We start from the raw sequence: 12,584 nt of genomic DNA, 5'->3' as shown, positions 1-12,584 counted from the left end.
CACCACATCTATCAACTAAAAGACATGATGTTTCTGCATCTGACACTCCCGAAGCAGAGCCATCAGAATGTCGGATGGCATGCAAATGAAAGTCAAAAGACTAACTCTGCTCAAGATGAATTTGTTTATTCGCTCATCACCGATGATCAAGAGCGGACCCCAAGTTTTTAGTTGAACAACCTTTTTAGTGCAAACATCAAATTGGACGATTCCCATTGTGATCCATTACAGTCTTCCACAACCATGCAATTTGCATACCGTATTCCCCTACGATAGCATTTATGAATCGCTACATCTGAACTGTACCAATCGTCGCACACTTGCTCAAAATAGTGAACTGCTTCCTGTATTTCGTAGGTCATTTTAAAAGGTATTTTCTGGTCGATGCTGTGTAGATCAAAACGGCCATACTTTCCTTTCCACTTGACTGCAGTATTTCTCACTGAGCCCTATTGCCCTGCAAGTGCACCCAAAAAAAAAAATTATAATACATTCGATTGACACAAACGCCTTGAGAAAATTCTCCATGGGACGCGTGTACAACATGTACTTACTTGAGCTCCTTCAGCTTCTTCCGTTTGATGTCGCCGATGCGCTTGCGTCTCTGCCGGGCCTCCTCGCTCAGTTTCTCCGCCTCCTTAAAGGTCTCTTGACACTTGGTGACGTTGGCCATTTCCAGCTCCTTCACCTGTTGCCTGATGGCCTCGGCGTGGCGGAGTGCCTTCTGACGCCGCTTTTGGTCTTCTTCGTTCTGTCTGACGCTGGCCTCCTGTTGAACCCTACGCGGGTCAAAAAACGCAGTGAGCAAAGGAGAAACGGAAATCATCCGAACCGCGTCACTTGTCATCTCTCACTTCAGAACCCTCTCGAATTCGGCCTTCTCTCGGCCGGCCTCCATGGACAAGAGCTGCTCTTTACGCTGAACCTGCTCGAGGCGAGCAGCTCGAAGCGTGGCCTCCTCCTGAACCTTCTTGGCAGCCATCTCCAACTCCTTTCTCCTCCATTCTCTGTCGGCAATCTCTTGGTTCCTCTTGGCACGGAGCTCATCCTTCCAATTGCATCCACAATAAGCTGCATTTAGAGTTGCGAGTTGCGAGTGGCGTTTGGCGCCGTCGTAAACCGAGATCCCCTCTCAAGTATTCACAAGCTCTCCATCCGATATTGAAATCCTTGAGAGAATCCCCGGAGAGTTGTCATTCCTGACCTGGTCGGCCTTGTGGTCTCTCGCTCTCTCCTGCTGAGCTCTCAGCTTGGCGATCTCCAACTCCTTCTCCCTCTTCATCCTCTTCTGTTCCGCTTCGTACTCGGCCTCTCGTTGCTGCAGGAGATATGGAACTTCAAAGTATTCACTATTGAATTGCCGCTTCTACGCAGTATCTTACAGACAAACAGCCATTCAAATTCACATTCACACCTAGCTCCAATTTCGAGCAGAGGTCTCAAACCCACACCCCCCGAACCGGATGTTCTCTAGCACCAAAACCCCTCAACTTTTGATCCAAGACTCATCCGTGCGCAAGAAGCCCATCAGTGCAAAAGTATTTTCCTCATCGTCACGGCGATGATCTTCTAACCAATTTGTTTTTGATGTACTCCATTTCTTTCCTGTCCGCCAGCTTCTCCTCTTCTCTCCTCAGCTGCTGCGCCCTCAGCGTCTCGGCATTGATGCGCATGACCTCCTGGTGCAGACGCTGTTGTTCATCCCTCCTCTTCTTCAGTGCCTGCAACAAAACCGGTAGTCAAACTCAGCCGTGTATTTTACCGACCGTCTTATTTTGCGCTACCATGAGGTCCTCCATGTTCATTCTGGCTTGCTTTTCTCTGGTCTCGTCTTTCTCTTGCTCTTTCAGCTCCTCTTGTACCAGCTTCTCCTCCAGACGCTGCTGCATCTGCTGGAAGATTTGTTGTTTCCCACTGGAGAAAACACACAACGCACTCTCCAGATGTCATTAGGATGAAAACGGTGGTGTTTTTTTTTTCTTGGAGGGGGTGGCAGAGCGGTCACCTGATCCTCTCCTGCTTACGTAGTTCATCAGTCTGCTCCAACCTGTCCAGGAACTTGCGGCGCTCAGCTTCCATCATGGCATCCAGACGCTTCTCCTCCTGTAGCATTTCCATCTGGATTCGCTTCTTCTCCTGGATTTGGGCGTCACGTATGGCTTGGCACTGAGCACCAAGAATCACCTGAGAAACCCGCAGGCATGGAGTTCATCGTTGACTATTACTCGTAAGGTACAGCAGTGGTTCTGGCCTTGAGTCCGACCTTGTTGAGTTCTCTAATCTCCTCCTCCTGCTCCATTCTCAGAGCATGTGCTCGCTCCAGCAGATGCTGCGTTCGCTCGTGGGCCTCCATCTCCACCTCACTCAGAGTCCGCTTCTCTTGACGGCACACGTCGGCCTCCAACATCTGCCGCTTCATTTCCTCGGCCGCCTGCTATGAACAAGGACACAACTGGAAATTGCGGTTTCAAGTAAAGTTACAAAATGGACCCTTTTGGTATATTTGCTACCATTTCTTTCTCTTTCCTACTCTTGTGCGCCTCCTTTAAGGCCTTGTTCTCATCCTTGGAGAGAATATTGGATCTGGCGGTGATCCGCTCAAAGTCGGCGAATGGCAGAATGATGGACTGTCCAGAAGGATCACTGCATGGAACCCTGGCCACACAAATGACATTCTCTCAAAACTTTTCGATACCCTTATCCTCACTGTCGTCGCAGGTGAGCAGCCTATCCCAGTTGTTTTACTGGGATTTATTACATTATAATTACCTGAGATTGCGTACGAGGTCTTTGGTGACAATTTGGATCGTGTTGCCCATCTGCTTCTGCGCCGACACATCCTTTGCCTTCGAGGCCGAATGTGATGATCTCTAAACAACAAAGAAACCCTCACCTGACAGTTTCACAGATGCAGAAGGTAAAGGACACACACTCACTCGTGTCTTCTTTTCAAACAGGCTTTCATCCACCTGAGAGGAGGGGGCTCGTGTGCGGTAGCGATGTTGTCTTCTCAAATTTGAAGTGGAAGAGCTCTCGCTCTGAAAGGTTTACATTTCTCCAATAATTATCACTGTCTGGTTCCATTCACGCGAACAAGTCATGATTGATTGTTGAATGTGACGATGGTCAATTTAAAAATATAAATCGTTTTAACTTATCAAGAATGTTTTCACTGATGTTCATGGAAACGTATACATTTTCGTTTCTTGAACCATTCAATCTATGATTAGGTACTCTAAAATAATGTGTGCTTTTTGTAATATTGAAAGCTAATTTATAGTTACCCCCCCCCCCCCATCTTAATTTATCTTACATTATTTGCAAAACAATTTACACCACCATCCGCCCCCCACCACACACACACAAAATTAGAGTCAAAACAATAGGAAACAAAAATGTTCAAACCAGACCATTTTTTCTTCGTCCAGATGTAGTCAAAACAGTAAAATATTTCTGGCCGAAAAAATAGAGCGAGAAAAAAAATAAGTTGCCCAGAAAGCTGCCCGTCGCGCGTTCTAGGGAACTTCTGTCGTCATGTTGTGTTGTTGCCATAGAAACACGATGAAGCTACTGCAAGGACTTACTGCTTATTATTGTATTACAAAAACTTCGAGCTAAAAACACTTTTAAAATGGTCAATGACATACAGTGTTTACTTTTTATTCTGTCGTTTTTGTAGTGTTTCTGCCTCGCGTCGTGCTTGAACAGTAAACCCATAGGTGGCGCAAGTATGCCGAAGCGCGAGTTGAACATCCCCTCAGAAAAGCGAAGAAGAAGCTGAGGAAGGCGTGGTTGACAGCAAAAGTGAAACGTTTTCACTTTGTTTTCACTGAAAACGGACCATTGAAACAACTCAATGATAGAAATGAAAACATTATGTTATAGCGCAGTTCGTGCATATAATGCCATTGGCTTGAAAAAGGGGCGTCTGCGTCGGTTCGTTATTATGATATTGTAACTTGGTGCAAGCGAGCGAACGTTACCGGGCGCTACTGAGTATTAACCGCGTGTTGTTCGATGTAGAATTTACGTTTAAATACATGTAAAAGTGCCCGGTTGCAATCACGCCTCAGGAAGTGTAGCGGCGCTGTGATTGGCTCACGTAATACGGATACGTCATTACAGCAATAGATTATTCGTTGAAGATATCGTTCAAATCGATGCACGCTATTCTGAACATAGCGGGCACAACATCAAGTTCAGTTTCGCAGTTTGATTTTAAAATGTTGCTTTATGCTTTTATAAAGGAAAAAAATGGCAGTAAATTATTAACTTCATTAGTCCAAGGGTCCCATAAGCATATCTCGACAGCATATTTCAAGGTCATTGTTAATTTCGGGAATTTTTTGATGAATAGTGCCAATCTTTTTTCAGGATTGTATGATCATAAAAAACAACATACCTAACCTGTAATACCCACCAAGAGGCCAGATTAAATCATTTCTGGTGTTTGGGAGTTGACCATTAACTTGTACAGATTACAAACAGTCCTTAGTTGTAAACAGCAGCTGCTTCGACATTGTAGATCCTGAAGCAAAGTTCACCGGCAGGCATCGGCTGCGGATCTCCTCTCTGAATTCTCTTTTCAAATATATATATACATATATATAGATAAATAGATAGATTATTTTATTTTATTTTTTTTACATCTGCAGTCATGGGTAGAGCAAGTTACGGATACTATCGGGGCACAATATTTTTGGCAATGTTTGTTGGCTACACTCTTTACTACTTTAACAGAAAGACATTCTCTTTTGTGATGCCTTCGCTGATGCAGGAGATTGAACTGGACAAGGATGATCTCGGTATGCATGATTTATTCCTGTATTTTGAACCATGGCTGTCTTGTTACTTTGATGTATCACAACCGTTGTTGTTTGTGTGTTCTGCTTGCTCAGGCATGATAACCAGCAGTCAGTCTTTGGCCTACGCTATCAGTAAGTTCATCAGTGGAGTGCTTTCAGACCAGATCAGTGCCCGCTGGCTCTTCTCTATTGGCTTGTTTGCGGTGGGAGGCATCAACGTAGTCTTCTCGTGGTCATCAACTGTGGCCGTCTTCTCTACCCTGTGGTTCCTCAACGGCTTGGGCCAGGGCCTCGGCTGGCCTCCCTGTGGCAGGGTGCTGCGCAAGGTAGCAAAACACTATACGTTACTCTGCCACATCATTCCATTTGTGTGTGTGTGTGTGTGTATTTCCTGTGCCTTGCTCCCCTTAACAGCAGCCGACAGCAACATGGGGCGGGTGGGGCAGTAATTGATGAACTTCAACAGGCAGTCGGAACAGGCCCTACACCAATGGTTTCATCCATTCAGTTCGTCACAGGAATGACAATGACAGCATTTCATCTTTCCTCATAGTGGTTTGAGCCTTCTCAATTTGGAACATGGTGGGCGATCCTGGCGTGCAGCATGAATCTGGCTGGCAGCCTCGGCCCTCTTATTGCCACAGTGCTGGCCCAGAGTTACGGCTGGAGGGGCATCCTCTGCGTGTCCGGATTGATCTGTGTGGCGTCATCCTTTGTCTGCCTGTTGGTCATCAAGAACGAACCCGAGGATGTGGGGTTACCCGGTATTGAAGTGGCGGCCAAGAAGAGCAAAGGAGGTGAGTCGACTGACTCGGACGCACTTGCGTCACACAAAGTGGACAGTCTTTGGTCAAGCAACCAGATGCACGCCCCTCATATGCCCCTCATGCGGAGGGAGCTCTAGTGTGTGGTGAATTGATGATTCTGTCCATCCATCCATCATCTACCGCTTATCCGGGGCCGGGTCGCGGGGGCAACAGCTTTAGCAGGGAAGCCCAGGCTTCCCTCTCCCTAGCTACTTCTTCCAGCTGTCCCCGGGGGATCCCGAGACGTTCCCAGGCCAGCTGGGTGACATAGTCTCTCCAGCGTGTCCTGGGTCTTCCTCGGGGTCTCCTCCCGGTGGGACATGCCCGGAACACCTCAGCAGGGAGGCGTTCAGGAGGCATCCGAATCAGATGCCCAAGCCACCTCATCTGGCTCCTCTCGATGTGGAGGAGAAGCGGCTCGACTCCGAGCCTCTCCCGGATGACCGAGCTTCTCACCTTATCTCTAAGGGAGAGCCCGGACACCCTGCGGAGAAAACTCATTTCGGCCGCTTGTATCCGGGATCTCGTTCTTGTGGATTATTAAACCTTTCTTGCCTTCATGACATGTCATTTTCCCTTCCATGTTTATCTCCTTCAGGGTCTTCCAGCGATGAGAGCACTCTGTCTGAGTTCCTGCTCTCACCTTACCTGTGGCTGATTTCCGTGTCCTATCTGGTGGTGTTTGGGGTGAAGACAGCCTGCACCGACTGGGGACAGCTGTTTCTCATTCAGGACAAGGGACAGTCGACGCTGATGGGTATGCGATATGTGATGAGTGAGATTCTCGTGTTGTATGTGTTGATTCAACACTTTCTTCTTTGTAGGGAGCTCATACATGAGTGCGCTGGAGTTGGGAGGTCTCGTAGGCAGCGTGGCAGCAGGTTATTACTCTGACAAAGCTGTGGCAAAAGTAAGTGAGCATGCCACACACAGCCCAAACAAATGTCATTCTCCTCCGTCCCGTGATTTGCGTTTTGATTGGGCACGTATTATACACTCAAGTATGGACAAAGGTTTCACTCCACTCACACCTTCTCGACCCAATTTCTTTGTTACAGCAAGGCATAAGAACCTACGGCAATCCTCGCCACTTTGTCCTGATCCTTATGATGGCAGGAATGTTTGTGTCCATGTACCTGTTTCGAGTCACGGTCACTCCGGACAGCCCGAAGGTAATTGATGACACAACATGAAGAATACTGCGTAAGATCACGAGCAGGATGCATTGGAATTAATGTCTATTGTGTGCACTTGAAGGTGTGGATACTCTTTTTGGGTGCTGCTTTCGGTTTCTCCTCCTACGGTCCAATGGCCTTGTTTGGTGTTATAGCCAATGAGAGCGCTCCGTCCAACTACTGTGGGACATCACACGCTATCGTGTCTCTGATGGCTAACGGTAAGTAGATGACTTTTTTTTTAGTTTATCATTGAGTACTGTGCAAAAGTCTTAGGTCAGCACTTGTTTGGTATTTGCTATCATAGCCCTTCTTAAAGATGCAGGCAGCAGGGTAACACAAACTCATATTCACAAAACTTCATAGAGGAATGTTGCATGATAGAACGACCAATTTCATATCGACAATTTTATTTCGAGGGCGGCCCGGTAGTCCAGTGGTTAGCACGTCGGCTTCACAGTGCAGAGGTGCCGGGTTCGATTCCAGCTCCGGCCTCCCTGTGTGGAGTTTGCATGTTCTCCCCGGGCCTGCGTGGGTTTTCTCCGGGTGCTCCGGTTTCCTCCCACATTCCAAAAACATGCGTGGCAGGCTGATTGAACACTCTAAATTGTCCCTAGGTGTGAGTGTGAGTGCGAATGGTTGTTTGTTTCTGTGTGCCCTGCGATTGGCTGGCAACCGATTCAGGGTGTCCCCCCCCTACTGCCCGAAGACAGCTGGGATAGGCTCCAGCACCCCCCGCGACCCTAGTGAGGATCAAGCGGCTCGGAAAATGAATAAATGAATGAATTTTATTTCGATCCATGAGATGGTTATCTGGAGAAGGTTCCATTATTCTTATTTTACACTTTGAGTCTACATAGTTCCATTGAAACCATCCAACCCCCAGAATTAGATTGGCACCGCCTGTCTGTTCCTCATCCTCCATTAACCAGGAAGTGGCCTGCTTGCTGACAAACAAACCATTTACGAAACTCCAAACACTTTTAATTGTTTAGCCTTGTTGGAGCATCTGAGCTCTGCTTAGTGGCCCTATTTATTTTATGGTTATTATGAATTTGCTAGAATAAAACATCCAGAGGTGCAAAAATGCTTTTGCACAATTTTGGACATGTTGGATTGGTAAACTCCCCACAACTGAACTTGAATATTTTGTCTTCATAATCTAAAGATAAGAAATTCAGCAAATTTGATCTCTTCCTCAGTTGGTGGCTTCCTCTCTGGGCTCCCATTCAGCACCATTGCCAAACACTATGACTGGGAAATGGCCTTCTGGGTTGCAGAGATTGTCTGCGGCATCACAGCTGTCTGCTTCTTCCTGCTGCGTAACGTTCGCACTAAGATGGGTCACATGTCCAAGAAATCTGACTAAGATGTCCTAATTTCCCCACAAGAAGATACATATGAAACCTTTGTCGTATTAGATTTTTTTTATTTTATACAAATCACATTATTTTCAGCATGTAAAATTAAGCAAAAAAAAATTGGAACATGCTTGTATCCAAAAACTGTTACACTGTCTATGTATCTCATCATTAATTTAACAAGGGAACGAGTTAAATGGGGTGGATCCCCCACCCTCAAGGCAAATAATCATTTCCGAGTTCCAATGTTTCCAAGTTCTCATTTCTAGTCCCACTCATTTTTACAGATAATTTACTGCTGTTCAACTTTGGACGTTTCGTTCGAGACATATCTCCTCAAGCAGCCTCTCAATGATATGAACCTACTCTGAAGAGTCAACCATTTTCAATGGTCTTATGAGCTACCTTGCAAACAATCGTGTCACTTGAAATATTATTTGAGTTTAATAGTATTTACAAAACAAGATGTATATACAGTGTAGTCATTGTATTGTCACTGGGACACAGCATTTTTTTTTATGAATGAACAATAACTAAAAAAACGATTCTTTTCTGCTTCATGACCCAGCTCCAAAGTTGCCAGCCTTCTCTGCAATCTCCAGGGCGCTTTTTAAGTTCTGATCAAATAGTTCACATCTGGAAATAGAAAATTCAAACATAATAAACTTGGCCACAAGGGGTAAAATACACTTAAAATTCCAGATTGCTTTGGAGCGTAAGGTTAAAGGTGACCATGTGTACCTGATGGGCATCTCGAGTGAGTAGAATGGATTCTTTAGAGCAAAATCTGCATAGATCTCATATATTTTCCTGAGGAGAGCATCGATGCCGGCTTGCCGCGGGTCTGCCAACACTATGAATTTTATTCCTGAGAGGACACAAAAGTTCCATTTTATACATGTGGTCATATGGCAGTTTTTTTTTTTTTACTGGGTGCAAATTAGCTTCAAACGCCACCTGTAAGAGTCTGGAAACAGTGGAGTTTGAACATGTCCGTTTCCAGCATCTCAATCCCTGAACTTCCAGGCTCTGGAGACAGCTGTGATCCGATAGCAAATAACCTGAGGAAAACAAAAGATGCTGCAAATGTGCGAGAGAATTAGGAATGAAACCAGAAATACTGAGTGTGACTTACGAATGGAACATAGACGCCAACATCAGTTTCTCATTGGAGCTTAGTTTGGCCCGTCCAAATCGAATTGAAACTGGATAATTGGATGGGTTTTTCAAGTATTCCAGAATGTCCTTGCCATCCGCTGTACTCTTTCCCATCACATCAATCCCATTTATGGAGAGAACTGCGTGGCCCACTGTAAGAATAAAAATGTTATTACAAGTTCGAGACATTAATTGAGACAAATCAACAATGCTTTTGTCTGTGGGTGTAATAACTTAAATTTGAGTTTTGCTCTATTTGTAAGTAACACAATGCACGACCACCGTATTATCATTGTTCGTTGAAGTATAAAAGTAGCATATTGCTATTTGCTGGAGCCTAGAGTTAATTAAACCCCACGTTTACTGAGACATATTGGACTACATTTCGGGAAATTTACAGCCTACAGCAGCAAGAATGTGGGTAGAAAGAAGAAAAAATAAACAGTGGGACAAATAAAGGATATCTTAATTTCTATTAGCAAGCAATCGGGCTATGAGTTAACACGAATGCTAGTCAGCGTCAATATTTGAGGCTTTACCTTTGATTCCGTCCCTCTGCCCAAACGACACAAGCACTTTCTCATCGTGATGCTTGAGCACCAAATCTAAAGGGTAACTAAACGTCTTTTCGGCCTCCGCTCTCGGCACATAGTTGTCATACTGGTAAATTAAACCTCCAGCCTTGTTGACTACATACACACTGAAGATCACCATCTTGGCGACGTCCGACAGCGGCGGTCACGTGACAATAACACGGTGTGGGGCGATTATACTTTTCTTTTGCATTTTATCGTCCCACCATTGTTGATTTTACTCTGGTCATTTTCCGAAAACGTTGATCCTGTCTGACAGTTATTGGCGTTTCTGAGCATTAATTCGAGGTAGAAACGGAATCAACGCGATAACTCATATTCCCACAATCCTCTGCTCCACTTCCGCATATACGGGTTGTCGAATGTCTTTTCGCAGGGGCTGACTTCCTTTCGCTCCGACATCTTGACGAGGAAACATGGTGAGCAGAACTAGCGTGGCTTAAAACGAGTTAAAGTCAACAAATCCACGCGTTTCTATGTCTTCGTCTCACGATTGAACAGCCGGGATATACGACGAAGCAAGTGTGCTTCATTTCATTTTTTGTCCATATGGAAGCAAACGCCCAAACAAAATTAGCTGACGCTGGTTAGCTTGTGTGCTAATTCCGCCACGCTTTCATACCGCTTGTGAGCGAAGAAGCTCCATAAGGGCATTGGAACAATGAAACAACGGGTCTTGTCTGCGCATATGTCCTAATTATAAGTCGATCTATTAGTTGATGAATACGTTCACACTTCGATAAATGTACGTTTTGATGTTAAGCGACACAAAAAGGCATTTCCATGCCGGTGATGTTGGTATCATGCTCAGAATTTCACGATGTTTTGGCTGATATCTTGGAAACAAATGGCGCTTGTGTGATATGCACATGTAATTACTTGCCGTCATTGTGTATATATAAACTTGACAAACGTTGACGCATCCTTTGATTGACCTGTAGTTTGTAATTGGATCTGCTTGCAAATTAATGATCCACCTTCCCCACATTCAGCCTCCCAAGACAGACAAGAAAAAGGACACTGGGAAGTCCAAGAAGGACAAGGACCCAGTTAATAAGTCTGGAGGCAAAGCCAAGAAGAAGGTATTGACTCATTGTGAAGTGTTTCTCCTGGCAGCACTTGACTTGATACGTTTGTGTGGTTGAGCAGAAGTGGTCCAAGGGAAAGGTGAGGGACAAGCTCAACAACCTGATCCTCTTCGACAAGGCCACCTACGACAAGTTGTACAAAGAAGTTCCTAACTACAAGCTCATCACACCTGCTGTTGTGTCTGAGAGGCTGAAGATCCGTGGCTCCCTGGCCAGGAACGCCCTGCAGGAACTGCTCGCTAAAGGTGAATCACAATTGAAAAATATTAAATGGACACAGTGATGCAGCTCTGAAAGCTTCAAAATGTGATTGTCATTCGAAGTGGTGCTGGTCAATCATCAATTTCAGAGTGTGTTAAAACCTTCACTAATTCCTCACAATTTCTGTCCATTATCTTGTTGACTGCTTCATGGGAATTGGAACAAAACCTCACCTGCTTAACTGAAGCAACACTTTCCCCACCCCCATAACTACTGCGATCTCCGATTGGCACAGCATTGAAACACCAACCCAAATTACCTTTTCAGATTTTGATGGGAGAATATTTGACGGTTCTTCCTTTACCGCCATTTAGTGTTGCCAATGGAAAAAGCTGGAGATGTAGTTATTTCAATGAGACTGACTGAAATGAGGTTTAGAGAGGTTGAACTGGTGTCGGTGGTCATGCAAAATGTCTAGCATGAAAGGGGGGGGGGGTCCCCCCCTAACGCTCCCATGGATTTATTCCCTTTTCACAAATAGTTTGCATCCCCATCAGTGAAGAGAACAGTGCTGGTACAATTGGATTATTCCCTTGCCTTTTTATCAAAGTTGTAAAAATTGGATTCAATGTAATGATCGCGGTCTCGTTTTCTGCAATATTGTAGCAAAACGTCAAGCCTGCACCACAGCCTCTTGTTGCCTGTGTCCTGCATCTTAAATCTGAATGCATACTAAATTGCTGGAGACCTTTTCCACCCAATGGACAATTGTAAATTACACGATGCATTTAATGCAACTCAACAACTTGAAATGTGTGCGCCGTGTTGTTGCAGGCATGATCAAGCTGGTGTCCAAGCACAGAGCCCAGCTCATCTACACTCGTAGCACCAAAGGTGGAGATGAGGAGGTCGCACCAGAGAAAGCATAATCGGGTAACAACTGTTTAGAAACTAAAAATTGAATGCCCACGCTTGTTTCTTCTTAAGCCCCCACTCACCTGCCGTCTTTCTCTCTTTCAGGTTCTCCTGTTTGTTTCCTTTGATGTGCTCTTTGTAATGGAAGTTGAATAAAATGTAAAGACAAATCCTGGAATGTTTTTTTTTAATACATAAAATTCATCCGCTGTGCACACAATAATGCAACAACACTTCCCACTCAGTGCTGTTAAAGCGCACCAATTAAATTACATTCTGATGTGCAGTAACTCTTTTAGCGGGGTTGAATTGGCTCCTCACCTTTGCAATAGGCAAACTCCGGAGTTTTTAAAGTTTCATATGAATGATTCCCCACCAATACAGTATGTGATTCCCCACCAATACAATACAGTATGTGCATATAAGGTGCAGGTATTATTTTGTCCACTTGGATCATCATCACTACATTCTAAACTACATGT

General features: G+C 45.0%; 4 protein-coding genes and 1 long non-coding RNA gene across 7 annotated transcripts; 3 read left to right on the top strand and 2 right to left on the bottom strand.

Moving 5' to 3' along the window:
* Positions 1 to 110: 110 nt before the first annotated feature.
* Positions 111 to 3,804, bottom strand: cfap45 (cilia and flagella associated protein 45). 3 transcript variants are annotated; one of them, XM_052078489.1, is made up of 12 exons: positions 3,411 to 3,804; positions 2,937 to 3,038; positions 2,770 to 2,870; positions 2,511 to 2,655; positions 2,264 to 2,434; positions 2,006 to 2,184; positions 1,785 to 1,914; positions 1,575 to 1,721; positions 1,205 to 1,318; positions 855 to 1,048; positions 555 to 779; positions 111 to 457 (listed from the first exon to the last, which is right to left on the bottom strand). In XM_052078489.1, the coding sequence occupies exons 1-12, from the start codon at positions 3,411 to 3,413 to the stop codon at positions 397 to 399; spliced, it is 1,572 nt and encodes a 523-aa protein (XP_051934449.1). In that variant the 5' UTR covers positions 3,414 to 3,804; the 3' UTR covers positions 111 to 396. The 3 variants fall into 3 exon arrangements, with proteins under 3 accessions (XP_051934449.1, XP_051934451.1, XP_051934452.1); XM_052078491.1 differs by having other exon boundaries at positions 2,264 to 2,431; XM_052078492.1 differs by lacking the exon at positions 2,937 to 3,038.
* Positions 2,108 to 3,046, top strand: LOC127609026 (uncharacterized). The gene is made up of 3 exons (XR_007964447.1): positions 2,108 to 2,232; positions 2,306 to 2,718; positions 2,958 to 3,046. It is a non-coding gene; the product is annotated as an uncharacterized LOC127609026 (long non-coding RNA).
* A 269-nt stretch (positions 3,805 to 4,073) lies between the features above and the next one.
* slc37a4a (solute carrier family 37 member 4a) lies at positions 4,074 to 8,586 on the top strand. The gene is made up of 8 exons (XM_052078534.1): positions 4,074 to 4,805; positions 4,899 to 5,131; positions 5,359 to 5,602; positions 6,210 to 6,368; positions 6,436 to 6,521; positions 6,670 to 6,783; positions 6,869 to 7,007; positions 7,989 to 8,586. The coding sequence occupies exons 1-8, from the start codon at positions 4,658 to 4,660 to the stop codon at positions 8,153 to 8,155; spliced, it is 1,290 nt and encodes a 429-aa protein (XP_051934494.1). The 5' UTR covers positions 4,074 to 4,657; the 3' UTR covers positions 8,156 to 8,586.
* On the bottom strand, positions 8,195 to 10,019 carry trappc4 (trafficking protein particle complex subunit 4). The gene is made up of 5 exons (XM_052078627.1): positions 9,845 to 10,019; positions 9,283 to 9,457; positions 9,105 to 9,208; positions 8,889 to 9,015; positions 8,195 to 8,783 (listed from the first exon to the last, which is right to left on the bottom strand). Exons 1-5 carry the CDS (start codon positions 10,017 to 10,019, stop codon positions 8,705 to 8,707), a joined length of 660 nt encoding a protein of 219 aa, XP_051934587.1. The 3' UTR covers positions 8,195 to 8,704.
* A 151-nt stretch (positions 10,020 to 10,170) lies between these two features.
* Positions 10,171 to 12,272, top strand: rps25 (ribosomal protein S25). The gene is made up of 5 exons (XM_052078641.1): positions 10,171 to 10,317; positions 10,891 to 10,980; positions 11,048 to 11,231; positions 12,022 to 12,120; positions 12,208 to 12,272. The coding sequence occupies exons 1-4, from the start codon at positions 10,315 to 10,317 to the stop codon at positions 12,114 to 12,116; spliced, it is 372 nt and encodes a 123-aa protein (XP_051934601.1). The 5' UTR covers positions 10,171 to 10,314; the 3' UTR covers positions 12,117 to 12,120; positions 12,208 to 12,272.
* The last annotated feature ends 312 nt before the right edge of the window (positions 12,273 to 12,584 follow it).

The sequence above is a fragment of the Hippocampus zosterae genome, chromosome 10 (assembly GCF_025434085.1).
Source record: "Hippocampus zosterae strain Florida chromosome 10, ASM2543408v3, whole genome shotgun sequence".
Taxonomy (NCBI): Eukaryota; Metazoa; Chordata; class Actinopteri; order Syngnathiformes; family Syngnathidae; genus Hippocampus; species Hippocampus zosterae.
This window is presented reverse-complemented; position numbering and strand designations above follow the sequence as displayed.